Below are 19,646 nucleotides of genomic sequence, written 5' to 3'. Positions count from 1 at the left end.
TTTGCTTTAGCTACTCTCCATTCAAGGGTAAGTTTCAGAATCTCTTCTAACATCCATTTTGGTCTTTTCTTCCTTTCCTGTCTTTTTAATGACCTTTTGCTATCTTCATGGATGAGGTCACCCCATAAATCCTCTGGTTTTTGGTCCTTAGTGTTTAGTGTATCAAATCTTTTCTTTAGATGGTCTCAAATTCAGGAGGAATAATACAATCAAGGTCATATTTTGGTCCTCATGGACTTGTTTTAATTGTCTTCATCTTCAACTTGAATGAACTTGCATATGAGCAGTTGATGGTCTGTGCCACAGTCAGCTCCTGGCTTTGTTTTGGCTGAAAATATTGAGCTTCTCCATCACCTCTTGCTACAGATGTAGTCAATCTGATTTCTGTGTATGCCATCTGGCAACCTCTACATGTATAAACACTATTTGTGTTGTTGAAAAAAGATAATTGCAATGAAAAAGTCATTGGTCTTGCAAAATTCTATCATGCAATCTCCAGTGTCATTTCTGTCACCAAGGCCATATTTTCCAACTACTGGTGATTCTTCTTTGTTTCCAACTTTTGGATTCCAATCACCAGTGATAATCAACACATCTTGATTGAATGTTTGGTCAATTTCAGACTGCAGAAGTTGGTGAAAATTTTCAGTTTCCTCATCTTTGGCTTTGATGGTTGGTGCATAGATTTGAATAATAGTAATATTAACTGGTCTTCCTTGTAGGTATATGGGTATTATTCTATACCTGGCAGCATTGTACTTCAGGACAGATCTTGAAACATTCTTTATGATGATGAATGCCACGCCATTTCTCTTCAATGTATCATTCCCAGCATGGTAGATCATGTGATTTTCTGATTCAGAATGGCCAACACCAGTCCATTTCAGCTCACTAATGCCTAGGATATTGATTTTTCTACATTCCATCTCATTTTTGACAACTTCCAATTTTCCTAGATTTATACTTCGTACATTCCATGTTCCAATTATTAATGGATGTTTGCATCTGTTTCTTCTCATGTTGAGTCATGCCACATCAGCAACTAGAGGTTCGGGAAAGCTTTACTCCATCCATATCATTAAAGTCAGCTCTACTCTGAGTGGACAACTCTTCGCTATTCATATTTTGGGTGCCTTCAGACCTGAGAGGCTCATCTTCTAGCACTCTATCAGACAATAGTTTCAGGGCTATTTGTAAAGTTTTCCAGTAATATATCAGGTAGTGTTTCACAGCTGTTTATAAGGTTTTCATTGGCCAATTTTTTGACAAGTGGTTGGCCTCTTCCTTCTGAGTCTGTCCTAGTCTGGAAGAAAGGTGGCATAGCCTCCAGCCTCATAGCAACATGTAAGTCACCACAGGATGACAAACTGACAGACAAGTTCGTCTCCCTTAGTTGTTTCAAACTATTCTTCTTACTTGCTGGCATCCCTTAATGCTACTCCAAACCCTCTGGCACCTGATTATTTTTCCAGGTACCCCTTAAAGCCACTTCCAAAAGCCCCCCGTGACTGACTCCACAACTGGACTTCCCCTTAAAGTAGCTTCTATAAGTCCCCAGTGCCCATCTCCCCTTCTGGGCCACCCCTTAAAGCCGCTTCCAAAAGCCCCTGGCAACAACAACAATAGGAGAATTAGATATGGAGCTGCTCTGGCAGCTCAGTGGATGAGTGCTCAGCTGACTGAAGTGTTGGTGGTTCAAAGCCATCAGCCACTCCATAAAGATTTACAGCCTTAGAAACCCTAAGGGACAGTTGTACTCTATCCTATGTTGTTATGTGCTGTTGAGTCAGCCCTGACTCATAGCGACCCCTCCTTGGGTTTCCAAGGCAGTATCACCATGGAAGTAGATTGCCCAACCTTCCTTCTGAGGAGTGACTGGTGGGTTTGAACCACCAGCCTTCTGATTAGCAGTCAAGTGCCTTAGGCACTACGCTACCAGATTTCCCACTCTATCCTATAGGGTCAGCCTAAGTTGGAATTGACTCTACAGCAATGGGTTTAAGGCAGTGGATAAGACAGGGATTAGCAGTTAGGGAAGGAAAACAAAAGGTAGTGGGCACATAGGAGAGAGTTATGACTACTGCCTTACTAACAAGAGGAGCAAATGGTGTCTGAGCTGCCTGCCCTGGCCAGAAAGTACCTGTATGAGTCAGAAAGGGGATTTGGAGTGGTCATCGCCCAGTAGAGTTCCTAAGTGGCAGTAGCAGCTCAGTGATAGAATTCTTACCTTCCACTGGACACTCAGGTTCAATTCCCAGCCAATACACCTCAAGCACAGCCACCACCCTCATCACCTCCACTATCTGTCAGTGGAGGATTATGTGTTGCTATGATGTCAAACATAGAATTTCTAGACTAAGACACTAGGAAGAAAGACCTGGTGATCTTCTTTTGTAAACCAGCTAGTATAAACTCTGTGGATCTGTTAGGACTGGGCAGTATTTTGTTCCATTGTGCATGGGGTCACTGTAAGTTGGTGTTTGACTTGATGTCAGCTGACAATAATAACTTTGCCCTGATATTCTTTCTGGATGACAGTTTTTGGACACATGATATATTAGTTTCCTGTTGCTGCTGTAACAGATTACCACAAATTTGATGGCTTAAAACAATAGAGATTAATTATCTTAGAGTTTTAGAGGTCAGAGTTTGAAATGGGTCTTGCTGGACAAAAAATCAGTGTGTTGGCAGGACTGCATTCCTTCTGGGGGCTCTAAGGAAAAATGTATGTCCTTGCTTTTTCCAACTTCCATACATTGCCTGCATTCTTGGCTCATGGACTCTTTCCATCTTCAAAGCCAGCAACAGCTGATAATGTCTTTTTCATATTGCATCACTGTGATGCTCCTGCCTTCTTTCACTTATAAAGGGCTTTGTGATTATACCCTCCTGCCCCAAATAATCCAGGATAATCTCCCCATGTTAAGGCCATCTGATTCGCAGGAGAAACACACACACACACACACTGAAAGAGAGAGAAAGAGGGAGAGAGGGAAAAAGAGAGATCAACTGTTGTGGAAACTGACAAGGAATCAGGTAAGGCAAGAATATAAATGTGACCATCAAGGCTATTAGTACATATGACAAGAGTAGTCATCTTTGAGGTGCCAGTTCAGAAGCTAGATTAGAATGAGTGGGGGAAAGTGTGGGAGTGAGGAATGGAGATGGTGACTTCAGACAGTGAAATATTAGGTGCTCTGCTAGGGTGGGAGCTCTGGTAGCATAGTGGCTAAGACACTTGCCTGCTAACCAGAAGGCTGGCGGTTCAAACCCACCAGCCACTCCTCGGAAGGAAGGTTGGGCAATCCTACTTCCGTAGTGATACTGCCTCGGAAACCCAAGGAGGGGTCGCTATGAGTCGGGGCCGACTCGACGGCACATAACAACAACAACAACAACTGCTAGGGTGGGAATTCCAGGATGAGGTGCCATCCTGTCATCACTCTCTCCAAGAACCTGCTTTCCTACCTGTGCAAGAGTTTACCCTTATTTGGTGTGCAGGCATTCTGTGATAATGCTTACCACATACAATTAATTTCAGAGAGGGCCGAGTTGCTAAGATTTTTAAACAAAAAATAATTTCACGAATAGTTGAAATTATATTAATGCTTATCAAAAGGAAGATTAGAAGAAATCTTGGATATGTGCAGCTTATTATTGGTATGCTAGATTTTCTCAGATGGGCTGTCTGTGGCCAAAAGGGTCACTTACCTGTTGCCATTGGGACTGAGTGAGACCAAAATCTTATAGTTTTTATGAAAGCCCAAAATGACACTAACACTACTTCTGAGTCACATAGGAGGCGAGACATCTCTACCCTTGGTGGCTTGTACCCTTAGTGAGAGCTTAGGATGTCTGAGGTTGCTATAGTGATAACTATCCAATGATTATATGTGTATATTGTATGTGTGTGTCCGTATAATATTATGTATATGTACATATATGGAGAGAGAGAGAGAGAGAGAGAGAGAGAGAACCATTATGATCTAAATTCACCAAGTTACTGTGCAAATTTAAATTACCAATAATAATGAAGGAAAATGGATAAGGTTTTGAAATGCTTGAAATGCTTGATGAATATTACCCTTGGTGAAAAATGTAATAACCAAAAAAACCCCAAATCTTACTGCTGTCAGGTCAAATCTGACTCATAACGACCCCTCCTTGGGTTTCCAAGGTAGTAACACTACAGAAGTAGATTGCCCAAGCTTCCTTCCGAGGAGTGGCTGGTGGGTTTGAAATGCCAGCCTTCTGGTTAGCAGTCAAATGCCTCAGGCACTACACCACCAGGGCTCCCGAAAAATGTAATAGCTTTGCAAATTTCTTGTGTAATTTCTGTTTGTGTGCAAGTGTTTCAACTTTTTAATGTTTTTTCTTTGACTTCTTCCATGGAGTGTATCTTTGCTTGTTTTTTACTATGGCCTTGACAGAAGAACATAGTCTTATTGTATCACTGAGAGTCTTTCCTGGTGTAATTTAGATATTGGTGGCAATTCTTTGGTGCTAGAAGATTTTAATAATCTGGTTTAAGGCCTGATTTACTTCTGAACATTCACAGTAACCCACTTATCTTGGGCCAGGATGATGTATGTACACATGCAAATTCTATTATAGATAATACTTCTAGGTAATGCCAAAAGTTTTGTATTTATATAATGTTTCATACTGTAGCTGACACTGTTCTAGTCATAGTGCTTAAAAAGATAAAAGTTCTTTTATGGTCTGTGCCTGAAGAGGAGTTCCTGAATGGTGCAGTGTAGCTGCTAGCCAAGATGTTGGAAGTTCCAAGTACACATAGAAGCACGTTGGAAGAAAGGCCTGATGATCTACACTCCCTCCAACCTCCCAAGAAAAAAAATCATCCATTGAAACCCTCTGGAGCACAGTTCTACTCTAAAACATTTGGGGTCACTATTAATCAAATTTAACTCTGGCAGCTGGCAATTGTTTTGCCTGAAGGAGCTTGTCATCTAGCAAGGGGAGACAGAATTGGCAAAATAAATTGTCTAAAGTCAGTGTGACACATAAAGTATGAGAGAAAAGAAGTGCATAGGAGGGAGCTATTGTTTTATTGGGTTGGGAGGTGGTAGGGCATGAGATCAGAGGCAATGTTTTATAGTTGTTGTTGTTGTTAGTTGTTATGTACCATTGAGTCGGACCTGACTCATGGAGACCCTCCTTGGGTTTCTGAGGCAGTATCACTACGGAAGTACATTGCCCAACCTTCCTTCTGAGGAGTGGCTGATGGGTTTGAACCGCCAGCCTTCTGGTTAGCAGTCAAGCACCTTAGGCACTAGGCTACCAGAGCTCCTATGTTTTATAGGGACATTGACAATTGAGTAGGATTTTGAACCATGGCTAGGACTCCAATAGGCAGCCACAGAGGGATATTGGTAGAAGTAGCAAACTGGACATCAAGTTCATAGTCATGAAACATGAAATGGCACAATGGTACTGTGACCTATAAGTTCTTTGGTTCTGACTGCACAGGGGCTGCAATTTAAGAATTTAGACTGGAGCAACTCAATGTAATGAAAAGGATGTGTGGTAAGGTGGAGTTGAGGGGGATGGTCAATGGAGTTGAGAAAGTCAAAGTACTCTGGACAGGGTATAGAAAGACTTATCATCTGAGTATTGAAATACTCAGAAGGATATGGGATGGGGAGAAACATGGGTTGGTGAGTTTTCCTTTAAAATGAGGTAGAGGGCATAGAACCAATTGTATCAAAATCAGAATTCCTGAGTGAGTGCCCAGGGGTGATTTTTTTTTTTTTTCTTTAACAAACAGGGGTTTATTCTCTTACAATTTTGGAGGCTTTAAGTCCAAATTCAAAGTGCCAAGGTCTAGGGGCTGGATGAAAGCCCCAGGGGTGAGTTTTGGAGAGAGAATTAAATATTGGGCAGATTATATGAGGGGTTAATGGTGAGAAGGAGGGAAGCACGGAACAGTGCCCTGTACATGCACCAAACTCAAACCAAACTCACTGCCATTGAGTCAGTTCCCACTCATGGTGACTCCCATTGAGTTTCCAAGTCTATAAATCTTTACAGAAGCAGACTGTCTCATCTTTCTTCTGTGGAGTAGCTGATGGGTTAAAATTATCAAGATTTGGATTAGCAGCCAAATGCCTTAACTACTATACCACCAGAACATGCATGTTGCCTCAAAATCCTAAGCCACCATAAGACTCTATGATGAGGGCTCTAACTAGTAGAGGTACTCTCTTCTGTGTATTAGTGGAGTTGCTTTTGACTTGTACCTATACTGTAGAACAGAGTAGAACAGCTCTATAAGGTTTCTAGGCTGTAATCATTATGGAGCAGATGATCAGATCTTTTCTTCCATTGAGAGAGTGGCTGGTGGTTTGGACCACCAAGGTTTTGCCAGTGCTTAACCGTTAGGCCAACCATAAATAACCATAAATAACAGTTTCATGATGGAAAGTAGACAGCAAACAATAAATAGAAATCAATATTCACTCTTAAATAAGTTTTATGGTGGCAAATCCACGTTTACTCTTAGATCACTGGGCAGCACATCTTAGGTATCAGCTGGTGTACCTTGGTGTTGGTTCCATATTCACTCCCTGTGGCTTCCTTTGACTGACTCTGCCCTGGCCAATGCTAGTCTGTCCTTGGCACAGTTCTGGGCCTGCATCATGACAGCTCTTGAAGCAGAACTGCTTTGAGAGTAACCCCTACACGTATGCACCCAGTCTCAGCAGATGGCCCTCCCTGAGCTTCCAATTCTGCCACTTCTGGGACTGCTCATGGTATCCACTGCTTCCGAAGACCATCCCTAAGCACGTTACAGTTCTTAGCCCTCTGGTTTCAGACTCCTCGCTGCCACTTCTCTGTTGAGCAGACACCAGCTTCCACGTTCTCGTGGCCTTTGCTGCTGTCTCTCCTGCTTCTGCTCTCTTACCAGGTCCAAGTGTTTCTGCTGCTCCTGGTACCAATGTATTCTGATGAATTTCCAATCTCTTATCCCCTTAGGGCTGACATCTCCCCCCTTGGGACAAGGGTTTTTGGAGTGTCTTCAGTACAGAGCTTCCTTGTCTCCAGGAGATGTGCTCACTCCTCCTCCAAAATCAGAATTTTCACACTAGTCAGCACTGGAAGCTCCAATGACCCTTCATCTTCCAAGCATTTATATTTGCCTTACCAGGCCTCCTGAGGTTTAGTCAGGCTTAGACACCAGGTGATTCCCTCTTAGTTGAATGGCCCCCACGTCACTGGGCTCAGTGTGGTCCTATTCCTAGTACCAAGACCAAAAGGCCAAATCTTCCTCTGCAAAGGGGTGCCATACCTCTCAAGCAGGAATCAAATTGTGAAAAAGAGGCCATTAAGCAAGGGACTTGTGTTTTGCTTGAGGACCTATTATGTGAAGTCACCACGCTTACTCAGGAAAACTGACTCATGAAAGAGGAAAGAAGTTGCAGGACATATACATGGAAAGATAAATAATCTGTATCCCTGTGGTATTACTGCAGGAGATGTTAAGCCCTTAAAAGGCAACAATTTCGTACTTCACAATGTCTTTTTTATACAATAATTCTTCCTATATATTTTCCAATCAATTAATAAATCAGATCAATAAACTCTATCCTACTCATTTAGAAACTCCTGGTTTTCACTATTCAATATCATCCATTAATTACAGTATGCTATGAACCATTGGTGGCACAGTGGTTAAGGGCTTGGCAGCTATCAGAAAGATCAGCAGTTCAAACCCACCACCCACTCCATAGGAGAAAGATGTGACTACTTCTCTAAAGGTTACAGCCTTGGAATCCCTATGGGGCAGTTCTACTCTGTCCTATAGGATCCTTATGAGTCTAATCGACTTGATGGCAACAGGTTTGTTTGGGTACCAATATGTAGTCTTTCATTGTTTACAAAAAACATTTAATTACATGGGAAATGTTCATGATATGATTTTAAAGTTTTTTTTTTTTAATATTGAAAATTATATATATACTAATATGATTCCAGTTCAATGATGTGTGTGAGAGAGCAAGAGAGATGACCAACTATTAACGGTGGTTTTCTCTAGATCATAGGCTTAGAAGGATGTTTATTTTCTTCACTTTCTAACATGCGTATGTATTATATAATTAATTAATAATGAGAAAATTATTTTATGAAAAATGTTTTCCTCTGAAAATTCATGTTCCAAAACCAAACCAAACCCACTTCCATTGAGTAGATTGTGACATATAGCAGCACTCTAGGACAGCGTAGAACTGCCCCAGAAGGTTTCCACGGCTGTAAATCTGTTTGTACAATATTTGTAATAAAACTAAAAATCTTAGTAGGCTTTCCTACTAAGAGAAATATCACAAAGTTACTATCACAAAGTAACTTTCTAGCTGTTCTTCCTCTTTGGTCACTGTTTGTTCCATGAGTCACTTTTTCACCTTCATGTCTTTGTTTGGGCTGCTTAAAAAAGACATCTTATATATCTCAGTTCACTGAAGAGCAATTCCCCGCCCCAACTCAGGCAAACGTGGCAATCTTTGTATTCTCTGTTTGCATCACTGTTCACAATGCTGAGCTTTGCTGATTTGTCTCTTTGCTGTTTATATCCTTATGGTTGCCATTTTCCATTCCAGTGCCCTTTCAATTTTATTTTATTTGTTATTATCGATCTTATTCTTTTCCTCTGGTAAAATGTTTATTTTAAAACAGAACTGCAAGCCATTCATACCTCTGCTTGGGTACAGTAAAACATTTCATTGAATGTGAGTGTTAAGACTATTTTCCTTTAGTATCTATAGGTTCAGCTTTATTGTCTCTTTGTAAGCAAAAGCAGCACTTAGATGCAAAAATATCTAAAAACGTCATGTGTATAGGTCAGCACTACAGCCCACTACATGTAACATCTGTCTTTGAAGGTTGACTCAAGGGACAGTTTGTGCATCAGCATGATTGTTGCCTCCTGAGGTAATTCCAGAGGGTAGAAATCAATGTCAAACATAACCAATTTTCCTTTTTAATCCACTTTGGAGGTAACATTTGATAAATCGTCTAATTCTCCTTTGAAATCTGTTCCTTTCTGCCTCTGTGAATTCTCAAGAGTTATGAACCACACATGTATATAATGTTAATTTATTTTTATTGTGTCTATCATTACTTTCTGTGATATATTGGTGTTTCAGTGGTAGAATTCTTACCTTTCAGGTAGGCGACCATTGTTGCAGCCACTGTGTCAATCCATCTCACTGCAACTATGGGATCAAGCATAGCAAGGATTGTGAGGATGGTGCAGGACCAGGCAGTGTTTTGTTCTGTTGTACACAGGTCACCGTGAGTCACAGCTGACTCAATGGCACCTAACAACAACAACAACAACAACGTTCAAGCCATCAGTTTCAATTCCCAGACAGTGTACCTAATGTGCAGCTACCATCTGTCTATTGGTGGAGGCTTGTGTTTTGCTATGATGCTGAACAGGTTTCAGGAACACTTGCAGACTAAGGTAGACTAAAAAGAAAGGGCTGCTGATCTACTTCAGAAAAATTAGCCAATGTAAACCCTGTGGAACACTATCTGTTCAGCAGCTGATTATAAGAATGGTGCAGCACTGGGCAGTGTTTCCTGCCTCAATGCACAGATTACCATGACTCAAGCCAATTCAGTGGCAGCTAATGACATCACCTCTTTGTTTGAGTTCCAAGTTTCCGAATTTGATGGAGAAACAGATATGGGCTTTCTTTATCCCTGTTGACTCCAATTTTAAAGTCTTGGGTTATTGCCTATAGTTTTCCTCCTTTTGGACAGAATAATTGTAACCTATTTTAGTAAGCCCTTGAATCGCCATTCCCTGTATTTAATTAGCTCAAGGGTTGCTTTGTTGAGGACTGACCAGTACTCTATGTGTTTACCCTAGCACGGTATATATAAGCAGAGTGACACATTCGGTTTTGGTTTGCATATTCTTTCTTCTGATATTGCTGAGCTTTGGGCTGTAATTACAGTTTAGATCCATGTTCTTAGTTGTAAGACATGACAGAGGCCATTATCCTTGGACATGTTCTGTGGGCCATGTACTTGAGGAGGATTACTGCATTTTTATACAAATAACATACTCATTGCACATTTTTGAATACTGCACAACCCCTCACAGGCTAGTTTCAGAAGCTTGCTATAACAAAAATCAAATCCATTGCCTTTGAGTTGAATTCCTACTCATAGCAACCCTATAAGACAGAGTAGAACTGTCTCATAGAGTTTCCAAGGCTGTAAATCTTTACAGAAGCAGACTGCCACATCTTTCTACTGCAGAGCAGCTGGTAGGCTCAAATTACTACTTGTTTGTTTAGCAAGTGAGTGCTTAACCACTGTGCCATCATGTCTCCTAAGTATGATATAGCAATATTTTTTTTTTTACATGTGGTTGACTTCAATTTTAATTTTTTCTGTCCAACGGACTTAATGTTAAGTCTTTGTCTTGGTGCCTGTTGACATGGAGGTTCGATTCCCACCAGCAGGCATTCACTGGCCTACCTTGAATTTCTAAAGCAGCTTCTCTCCTGGTAGGATTCTTTCTCTGTTCCACAAACTGCTTTCTCCAATGCAGGAGGAAACACCTTTTCCTGCCCTTGTGAACAGACCACACCAGGGTGGCCAGCCCCAGCCGGGGAGTGTGTGAGTCTGCACACCCCACATTAGAGCAGCCACTCAAGCAGGCAAGGCCAGTGCTGCAGCCCTGCCCATTCCACACCTCCATCCAGCTGGCCCGCTGCTGCGCTGGGGCCATTTGAATCTCTCATTATATGGACATGACAGGGTGAGCATGAGAGCCACTGGTGCATGTCTCTGGCTGGAATGAGACTGGTCCAGCTGACAATCTGGGGGCCTGTGTGGCTGGGGCAGTGCACTGTCCTGCCATCTGGCTTCATGTGGAGTCAGCACTGCTAGATCTGGGTGCACATGGGCAATGGCCCCCGCCTGTCACAGGACTAGTCTTGCTCAGGCTGTGGCAGCCTCACACGCAGCCCTCTGCCCAACCCTCTGCCCAACCCTCTGCACAGATCGACTGTAAGGAACTCCACCATTCTCAGAGCTGGCCATAAACTGCCCAGAGCAAATGCATGGCTTCAATTGTTTATTTTCCAATTATTGGGGTACTACCAAACTCAGTCTATAACTGCTTGACCATAGTGTATACCTTTAATATACAAATACGATCAAAAGTAACATTTTTGGACTACTGAATGAGGGTGAGTGGGAGCTCTGGTGGCATAGTGCCTAAGGCATTTGACTGCTAACCAGAAACCTGGTGGTTCAAACCCAGCAGCCACTCCTCAGAAAGAATAATGGGCGATCTACTTCTGTAGAGATACTGCCTTGGAAACCCACTATGAGTTGAATGTGACTTGACGGTAGTGAGTGAGAATGAGGAAGAAATTCACTTCTGGAAATGTCAGGACATATGTGCAGTGCATACAGGGGTGTGCTATGTCAGAACTTTTTAAAACATATTTTGTTATTTTTGTGTGTCATATGTATGTACATTTTTGTGTAAGTGTACTTTTTGTGAAAAATAGGTAGTTGTAGAGATAATCTAAAATAGCTACCAGTACTGCTGACATCATTACTTGGTAATGACTGTAGTGTATCCTCTATACCCAATTTACATATGCATATATAGTGAGTTTTTTTTTTTGGTATAGGAAGATTTAACTGAATAAACTCTAATGAATAAAAAATTACTTTAGATTATGTAAACATATTGATGGAAGGAAAGGATCATTGGGAGAAAAGACTTTGTTGGATGATAGGAAAAACCCATCTGGGATTAAATGGCTGCTGTAGATACTTTTCAAAATGAATGAATCCATATGAATCAATCTAACATGTATGATCAGCTTTGCAAATAACTGTGTTGTCTCTGGTTTTTAAAAAGGAGAGTTGAGAAGCCAACATCTAGTGAAGAGTTAGAAAAAAAGTAACTGAAAAGGAAAATGCTTTTTCCAGGAGAAAACAAAAATGGTTGAGTTTGATTTTCCTCCCTCTCTTGCCTTCCTACCCCTCCCTCTCCCTTATTCTCCCTCTCTCTTCTCTTTGGCCCCCCACCTCCCTCCCTCCCTTCCTTCCTTCTTTTCTCTCTCTCCTTCTTTCATTCTTTTTTTCTTTCTCTCTTCCTTCCTTCTTCCCTCCTTCCCTTCCTGCCCTCCACCCTCCTTCCTTTCCTTCCTTCCTTCTCCCTTCTTCACTCTCTTCCTTCTTTTCTTTCACATAAATGCATCTTTTAAGCTTCCATTACATTCTGCTGTAGCTTTAACCATTATAGTACTTACTTCTTATCTCAGGGCACCTTATTGGCGGTACACAGATCTCTATCTTCTCATTGGACTGTAAGCAACTTGAGGGATATCTACAGCTCATTCACAGTGGTCCTCATTGTACTTTACAGATCACTGGCCATAGATATAAATAATTAAGTTAGAGTGACTTGATAACTTTAACAATATGAAGTATTATGATGAGAAATGAGCTACATAATTGTTCTTTGGAAACAAATTTTATTAGAATAATAGAAGGGGTTTTCAGGCAAAAGATAAAAAGATATTTTCTAGACTGTAAGAGTAATGAGACGCTGCAATAGATTACCAGGGAAAGAAGTGAAATCTCTATCCCTGGAGATTTTGAAAAATTGGACAGAGAAAACATCTGTGAAAATGGTTTAAGCATCAAACCTGTCTTGAGGCAAGAAGATGGAAAGAATGACAAACGGTTCTGCAATTCTTTGATTACTTAGCCTGGGGAAGAGAAGACCAAGAGGGAGACATTGAAATGACTTCAAATATGGAAAGCAGCTAGTATTGTTTTCCATACAGTACGGAAAATAAGTTGAATGAGCATAAAAATAAAGTCTTAGAAATTTAAGTTACATTTCATAATTAAGGATTTTAAGTCATAGGTTGTGGAAATCAGTAAAAGGCAAAATACTGATTTTTGTGAGATGTGGAAAGTCAGTTCCACAATTCTGTTGCAGTGTAAATACTTTGTGCAGTAGTCTGAATAGGGACAGTCATTCCGATACATTATATTGAGTGTGTAGCATTTTTTGGGAAAGTAAGATTTAATGAAAGTGTTACTTTAAAGCACCAATTTTCAGCACTGATTCAAGGATAAGAAGGGAACTGAGATAATAGATGTGAAGGCAGTCCTTCTAAATACGTGTATGAGGAGCTCTGGTAGCACAGTGCCTAAGGCATCTGACTGCTAACCAGAAGGTTGGTGGTTCAAACCCACCTACCGCTCCATGGAAGAAAGATGAGGCAATCTACTTCCCTAAAGATCTACCTCCTTGGAAACCCAATGGAGGTCGCTAAATACTTCTATACCAACACACACACACACACACACACAAAACCCTCACTGCCGTGGATTTCGACCGTAACCACTCCTTGGGTTTCCAAGGCTTGTGGAAGTAGATTGACCAGTCTTCCTTCTGAGGAGTGGCTGGTGGGTTCTACGCCACCAGAGTTCCCGTAGAGTTGTATTATTAAATTATCGTTAGGAGTCTGGGACAAAGCTGTCTACTGCTGGTTCACCCTTGTTTCGGCTACTGAGCATTTGCCAATGAAAGTGTAAAAGAATCAAAAGGGTACAAAACTCTTATCAATAAAACCAACCAAAAAAACCAAACTCATTGCCCTCAAGTCAAATCCGACTTATAGCGACTCCTCCTTGGGATTCCGAAGCAGTATCACTGCAGAAGTAGATTGCCCAATCTTCTTTCGGAGGAGTAGTTGGTGGGTTTGAACCGCCACCCTTCTGGTTAGCAGTCAAATGCCTTAGGCACTATGTCACTAGAGGTCCCCTATCAATAAAAAAAAGTAAAAAAAAAAAAATAAATAAAAATAAAAAGGAAACCAAAATACACACTAAAAAATAATCTACATTAGGTACTTTATTGTAATTTCAATATTACACCACACGATGTCGCAATTGGATTTTGATTTCACTGTGTGTTTGCCTCACTAGATGAAGGCATTTTCAAAGCTGGAGCTGAGAGATCTGAAACGCGGGGGGCAGCAGAAATCCAAGAAGATGAAGATACTCAAGTTGAAGTCCCAGTTGATCAGGTAATCTCCACGTCTTTTTTTTTTTTTTTTTTTTTTATTAAAAAAAAATGTACAAACCAATTACTACTGGCTTCCTTTCCTTTAAGTTTTGTGTTTTTCCTTAAGTTTTGTGTTCCTATATATGCCATTCCTATATGTGTTATTGAACATTTCAGGTGCCGTGTGGTTGAATTACCTTAAAATCAAAACAAAACACTCTTCAATTCTTCCTAGTATTCCTTCAAATAGCCATTGGGCTGAGCCCTTTCTTTATCATGCAAAGTCAAATATGTTTATTAAACAGCCCTGGAAAGGAAGGTGGGATAGAGTTAGGTGTGAGATACAAACAGAGAAAATGTGATACAATGAAGAGTCTTGGCTTGGGGTTTTTATCTAGAAATAGATCCACCATCTAGAAAAGAAGTTTCTTTGTTTATTGTTTTTATTTTTTTTAATGAACACATTGATAGTATTTCCTTTAGTATCCTTAAAATTGTTGTGATTAGAATTTATTTTTCATGAAGGAATTGCTTATATGAATGCAATGCAAATATTTGCTATGCTGTGTGTGTATATTGACTTTCCTAGGTCAACAGAACAATGAACTCCTAGGAGTGTGTCTATGTGGGTGTGTATGTGTGGGCTTATAGAAGGGACTGAGTGGCGTTAATGCTGCCTAAATGATACAAAAACATAAAAGTCAGTTATGCTTCTTAATACAATTCAGCAAGGTTTTCTTATAGTCCTAAATGGAAGATTGAAATTTAGATGAGGAGGGATTAAGTCATAATCCCAAGCTCATGGGAACAGGAAAAAGTCACTAGAGATTGCCACTTGTCCTGTGTCTATTATGTGATATTTCATTTCCAAAAAGCAAATTTCACAATCCAGTCAATTCCATAGGTGATCTCTTCAGTTATATTTGTCTTAACAGTGAGGCAGTGAAATTGCTGCTTGAATATTCCACAGGCATTTTCTGCCAGCATTGCCTTTTTGATGAAAAGCCTAACGTGTTAAAAATCACACAGATTTCAGAAATCCAATTTATTATCCAGGATTAGCTATAACTAACAATTTTTCATAAACTCCAGTTATAGATATTTTTTCCCCCTGAGGGAAAATGGAATTTTAAGTCTTCTGTGGAGCTGTAATTAAATATTATATTTTTAGACCAAGAAGAGTAATCATCATGTATGTATCACAACTAATAACCCCAGAAACCAAGACTAATTTATATTCCAGAGTCAAAATGCCAAGTGTCAAGAGAAAAGCATAGTGCTATTACCAAAAGAGAAATCTCTTTGTTAATCACTGACTTAACAAAATCTGATAGGTGTTTCTTTAGGAACAAATTTGATGATCACAAGTGAGGGGAGCTGGGTAGAAAAACTGATCTCTGAAAATACTTGAGCAGCCTTGGATAAGGTGTCTGCAGAGCTTGGTTTTTTATTTGACTTAAGAATTCTAGCTTATTAAAATACAACTATGCAAGAGAAAGGAGCTCTGGTAGCGTAGTGCCTAAAGCACTTGACTGCTAACCAGAAGGCTGGTGGTTCAAACCCACCAGCCACTCCTCGGAAGGAAGATGGGACAATCTACTTCCATAGTGATACTGCCTTGGAAACCCAAGGAGGGGTCTCTATGAGTCAGATCCGACTCGATGGCACATAACAACAACAATAACATGCAAGAGAAGGGGTCCCTGGGTGGTGCAGACAGTTAACATACTTGGCTGATAACTGAAAGTTGGTGGTTCAAGTCTACCCAGAGGTGCCTTGAGAGAAAGCCCTGGTGATCTACTTCCAACGAATCAGCCACTGAGACTGCAGTGGAGCACAGTTGTACTCTGGCGCCCTTGGGGTTGCCAGGAGTCAGACTTGATTGTAACTGGTATGCATGAGAGAATGACTTATCAGACTGGTAAAAGCTGGGAAATATCAACAAATTGATGTCAGCTTGAAGGAAATAGAACCAAGTTGAAGAAGATCAGAATTAGTTTCCCCTCTGATCTTATTGGGAGTTGTTGTTATGTGCTGTCGAGTCGGCCCTGACTCATAGTGACCCCTCCTTGGGTTTCCGAGGCAGTATCACTACGGAAGTAGGATTGCCCAACCTTCCTTCCGAGGAGTGGCTGGTGGGTTTGAACCACCAGCCTTCTGGTCAGCAGTCAAGTGCTTTAGCCACTATGCTACCAGAGCTCCTTTATTGGGAGTAGAGTGAGGATTATCTAGCTCATTTGGTTGACGTGCGGTACTTCCTATGAGGTCAGGTTTTGGAGTCATTCTCTGTGAGGTCTGGTAACTTTTGTTCTCTCTCCTAAGCAGCTATGTTATAAATATTGTGAAAAACTAAGTGAATGTGTAGAGAAATTAGTGCAAAACCCACTGGCTGGCTCCATTATAATAAGAACAGTTCTAGGGGCATATTCTAATGGTGATTTTCATTAAACAATTGTTAATTGCCATTGAGTTGGCTCCAACTCATGACAACTCCATGTGCAGCAGAACAAAATATTGCTATGTCTTGTGCCAGTGTCAAGATCATTGATATTTTTGAGTCCATTGTTGTAGCTATCATATCATTCCATCTCTTTGAGGGTTTCCCTCATTTTTGCTGGCATTCCACTTTACCAAACACCGTGCCCTTCTCTAGGGAATGGTCTTTTTTGATTATGTTCAGGGCTATACCAAACCAAACCCACTGCCATCGAGTTGATTCGACTCATAGCGACCTCTCCTTGGGTTTCCAAAGAAGTGTCTTTACAGAAGTAGATTGGCCAATCTTCCTTCTGAGGAGTGGCTGGTGGGTTTGAACCGCCAGCCTTCTGGTTATCAGTCAAATGCCTTAAGCACTATGCTATCAGAGGTCCCTTTCCAGAACTATAAAAATTAGCCAATGAAAGCCTTATGGGTCATAATAGAATATTGTCCAATATAGTTTTGGACTATATTGGACAATATGTTGATTCAACTCATAGCGACCCCTCCTTGGGTTTCCGAGGCAGTATCTTTACAGAAGTAGATTGCTCCATCTTTGTTCTGAGGAGTGGCTGGTGGGTTTGAACTGCCAGCCTTCTGGTTAGCAGTCAAGTGCCTTAGGCACTATGCTACCAGAGCTCCCATATTGGACAATATAGTGGACTGATTTTGGACTGATTTTCAGAAGTAGATCACCTCACCCAGCCTTTCTTCCTTGTCTATCTTAATCTGGAAGCTCTGCTGAAACCTGTTTACCATGGGAGACCCTGCTGATATTTGAAATACTAGTGGTTTAGCTTCCAATGTCATAGCAACAAGCAAGCTATCACAGTATGACAAATTGACAGGTAGTTATTTAAGTAATAGTTACCATTTATTAAATACTTGCCAAATGCCAGGCACTGTAGTAGGCATTTTTATCTAAATTGTGATGACAGCACTGTAAGATAGATCTCATCATTCTCACTTTGTATTCAGAAAAAAAAAATGAGCTCATATAGATGAAATTGGTTGGCCATGGTTATACAGCTGAGGACTTGGGGTTTGAATGCCGGTCTAACTTCAGCACTTCTGCAGAGGAGTGATTTGGGAGGAAGAGTATTAAATGGGAAAAAAAGGCAAATTATTAACCCAGGGAAGGAAAAAATTCCTACATAAAAAATGTAGCCATAGTATAATACTTGGCTCAGGTATAAATAATATATAGATGTGCACTCTCTCAGTCCATACCTGGTTAATGTCTTCAGACTGGTTTCCCTTCATCTAAATGATTCATGTTATAATTTTAGTAAAAGGACTATGATGAGGGGAAGGGCTATCTGTGTGTGTGTATAAATATCTTGTGCAAATGACCAAGTAATTTATCTGTGGTAGAAAATCTGATCAAGGTTTAGAAGTAAATATCAAGGCCTCTGTTGGAGGACAGTTCCTGATTCTCCTTTGTTTTTCAGCAGATCTTGTGAGTGGAGGGCACTGATTACCTTTGTTCTGGATTAGTTTTTCAAGGATGTTTGTATAGCGAAACAGCCTTGAAAGACAGAGATAGTGTCTTCTCTGGAGAAATCTTTCTCAACTGGGGGCAATTCAGCCTCCAAGGAGACATTTGGCAATTTTTGGGGACGTTTTTGGTCATTGTAACTGGGGGAGTGCTACTGGCATCTAGTGATTACCAGGATGCTGATAAATATAATGCACAAGATAGTGCCCCGTAAGAGAAATTATCCAGCCCAACATGCCAATAGCACTGAAACTGAGAAACCCTGCTCTGGAGCAAAAGCCAGATTTGTTTAATAAAGATACTGTCTCTTTATTAACGTGAGTCAGGTTTACTGTTCACTGGTGCAGGAGTTAAAGTAATTGGCTGCTAACCAAAAGGTTGACAGTTTGAACCCATCAGCCCCTCTCTCTGTGGGAGAAAGATAAGGCAATCTGCTTCTGTAAAGATTTACAGCCCTGGAAACGGTATGGGGAGTTCTACTTTGTCCTCAGGGCTGCTATGAGTCAGAATTGACTTGATGGCAGCGGGTATCAAAGATTTGGGTTCCCTGGACTTGGGGTTCTTCCTGTGAATGCAAGCCACTGTGTCATGGGAAGGCATCACTTAGCCCTCTTCCATTGCTCTGTGGTAACTGGGTCTTGGGGAATAGGTGCAAGTATTAATACTCTGGTTACTGGTATTACTGTGAGTAATAAAACCTTTTGTCTCTGACCCAGGAGTGTTGTGTCTTCTGCCAGCCTCTATGAAACTGTACAGGCTAATGTACAAGCTTGCAAGTAGGGTAGAATTTCAGACTTTTACATTTCTTGATAGCCTCTACTGGTACCATCTAGCATGTGTGTTTGTGTGAGTGTGTGTAATGGGATGTGATGAACTGATTATAGCTAAGGAAGAATCTGAGCTCTGCCCCAAGGTCTAGATTCTTTTCATGCATTACAGACCAATTAATTATGATGGACCTAATGCTATTTCCAAACCCATGGGGAAAATGAATACTCATATTCTTTTATGTATTTGGGGAGGACCCCCTTCCCTTAAAAAGTCTTTTCTTAAGGGAGAGTTTAGGTTTAATAAGAATAAGATACTCTTTTAATAGGTGTTCCCCCCCCCCCCCGTACACATTACAAATCAATCTGGAGTTGGTCATAAGCAGTGAAGCTAGTGCACGAGTAACCAACACCTGTATTGTTGGGCACTATTATACATAGATTATACTATGTTTCTTTATGTTCCATTTGTAAAATGATGCTTTTATGAGCTGAGGAGTTAAGAAATGAACCTGATCCATTTCAATTAAATAAACTTCCCTAATAAAGGTCTGGCAAGAGAATCCACCATCTTAGAAGTGTTGGTAAATAAATACCTGTAAAATAACAAAATAAGAAATTACATTTGGATTTTGTTCCATTTGACAGAAGAAAGCAGATGATGGGGATAGTAACTTTAGAAGAGTTTGGGATTGTTTATAGTTTTCCACATCAGTTTGTAGTTGAATTTAAGAAGTACGGTAAAGAGAATTGCAAAATGTTTACATCTAAATGTTGTTGTTGTTGTTGTTGTGTGCTGTCGAGTTGGACCCGACTCATAGTGACC

The 19,646-nt window shown here is 40.7% G+C and overlaps 1 protein-coding gene across 1 annotated transcript in view; it reads left to right on the top strand.

Moving 5' to 3' along the window:
- The window catches only part of DCDC2 (doublecortin domain containing 2), a 337,396-nt gene that overhangs the window by 292,895 nt on the left and 24,855 nt on the right, over positions 1-19,646 (top strand). The window contains exon 8 of the mRNA XM_007949808.1: positions 13,999-14,099. Within this exon, the coding sequence (XP_007947999.1) occupies positions 13,999-14,099 (101 nt within the window). The remainder of the gene's footprint in view (positions 1-13,998; positions 14,100-19,646) is intronic.

This window comes from Orycteropus afer, unplaced genomic scaffold (genome assembly GCF_000298275.1).
Source record: "Orycteropus afer afer isolate SDZICR_OR568_19922 unplaced genomic scaffold, OryAfe1.0 scaffold00255, whole genome shotgun sequence".
Classification (NCBI taxonomy): Eukaryota; Metazoa; Chordata; class Mammalia; order Tubulidentata; family Orycteropodidae; genus Orycteropus; species Orycteropus afer.
This window is presented reverse-complemented; position numbering and strand designations above follow the sequence as displayed.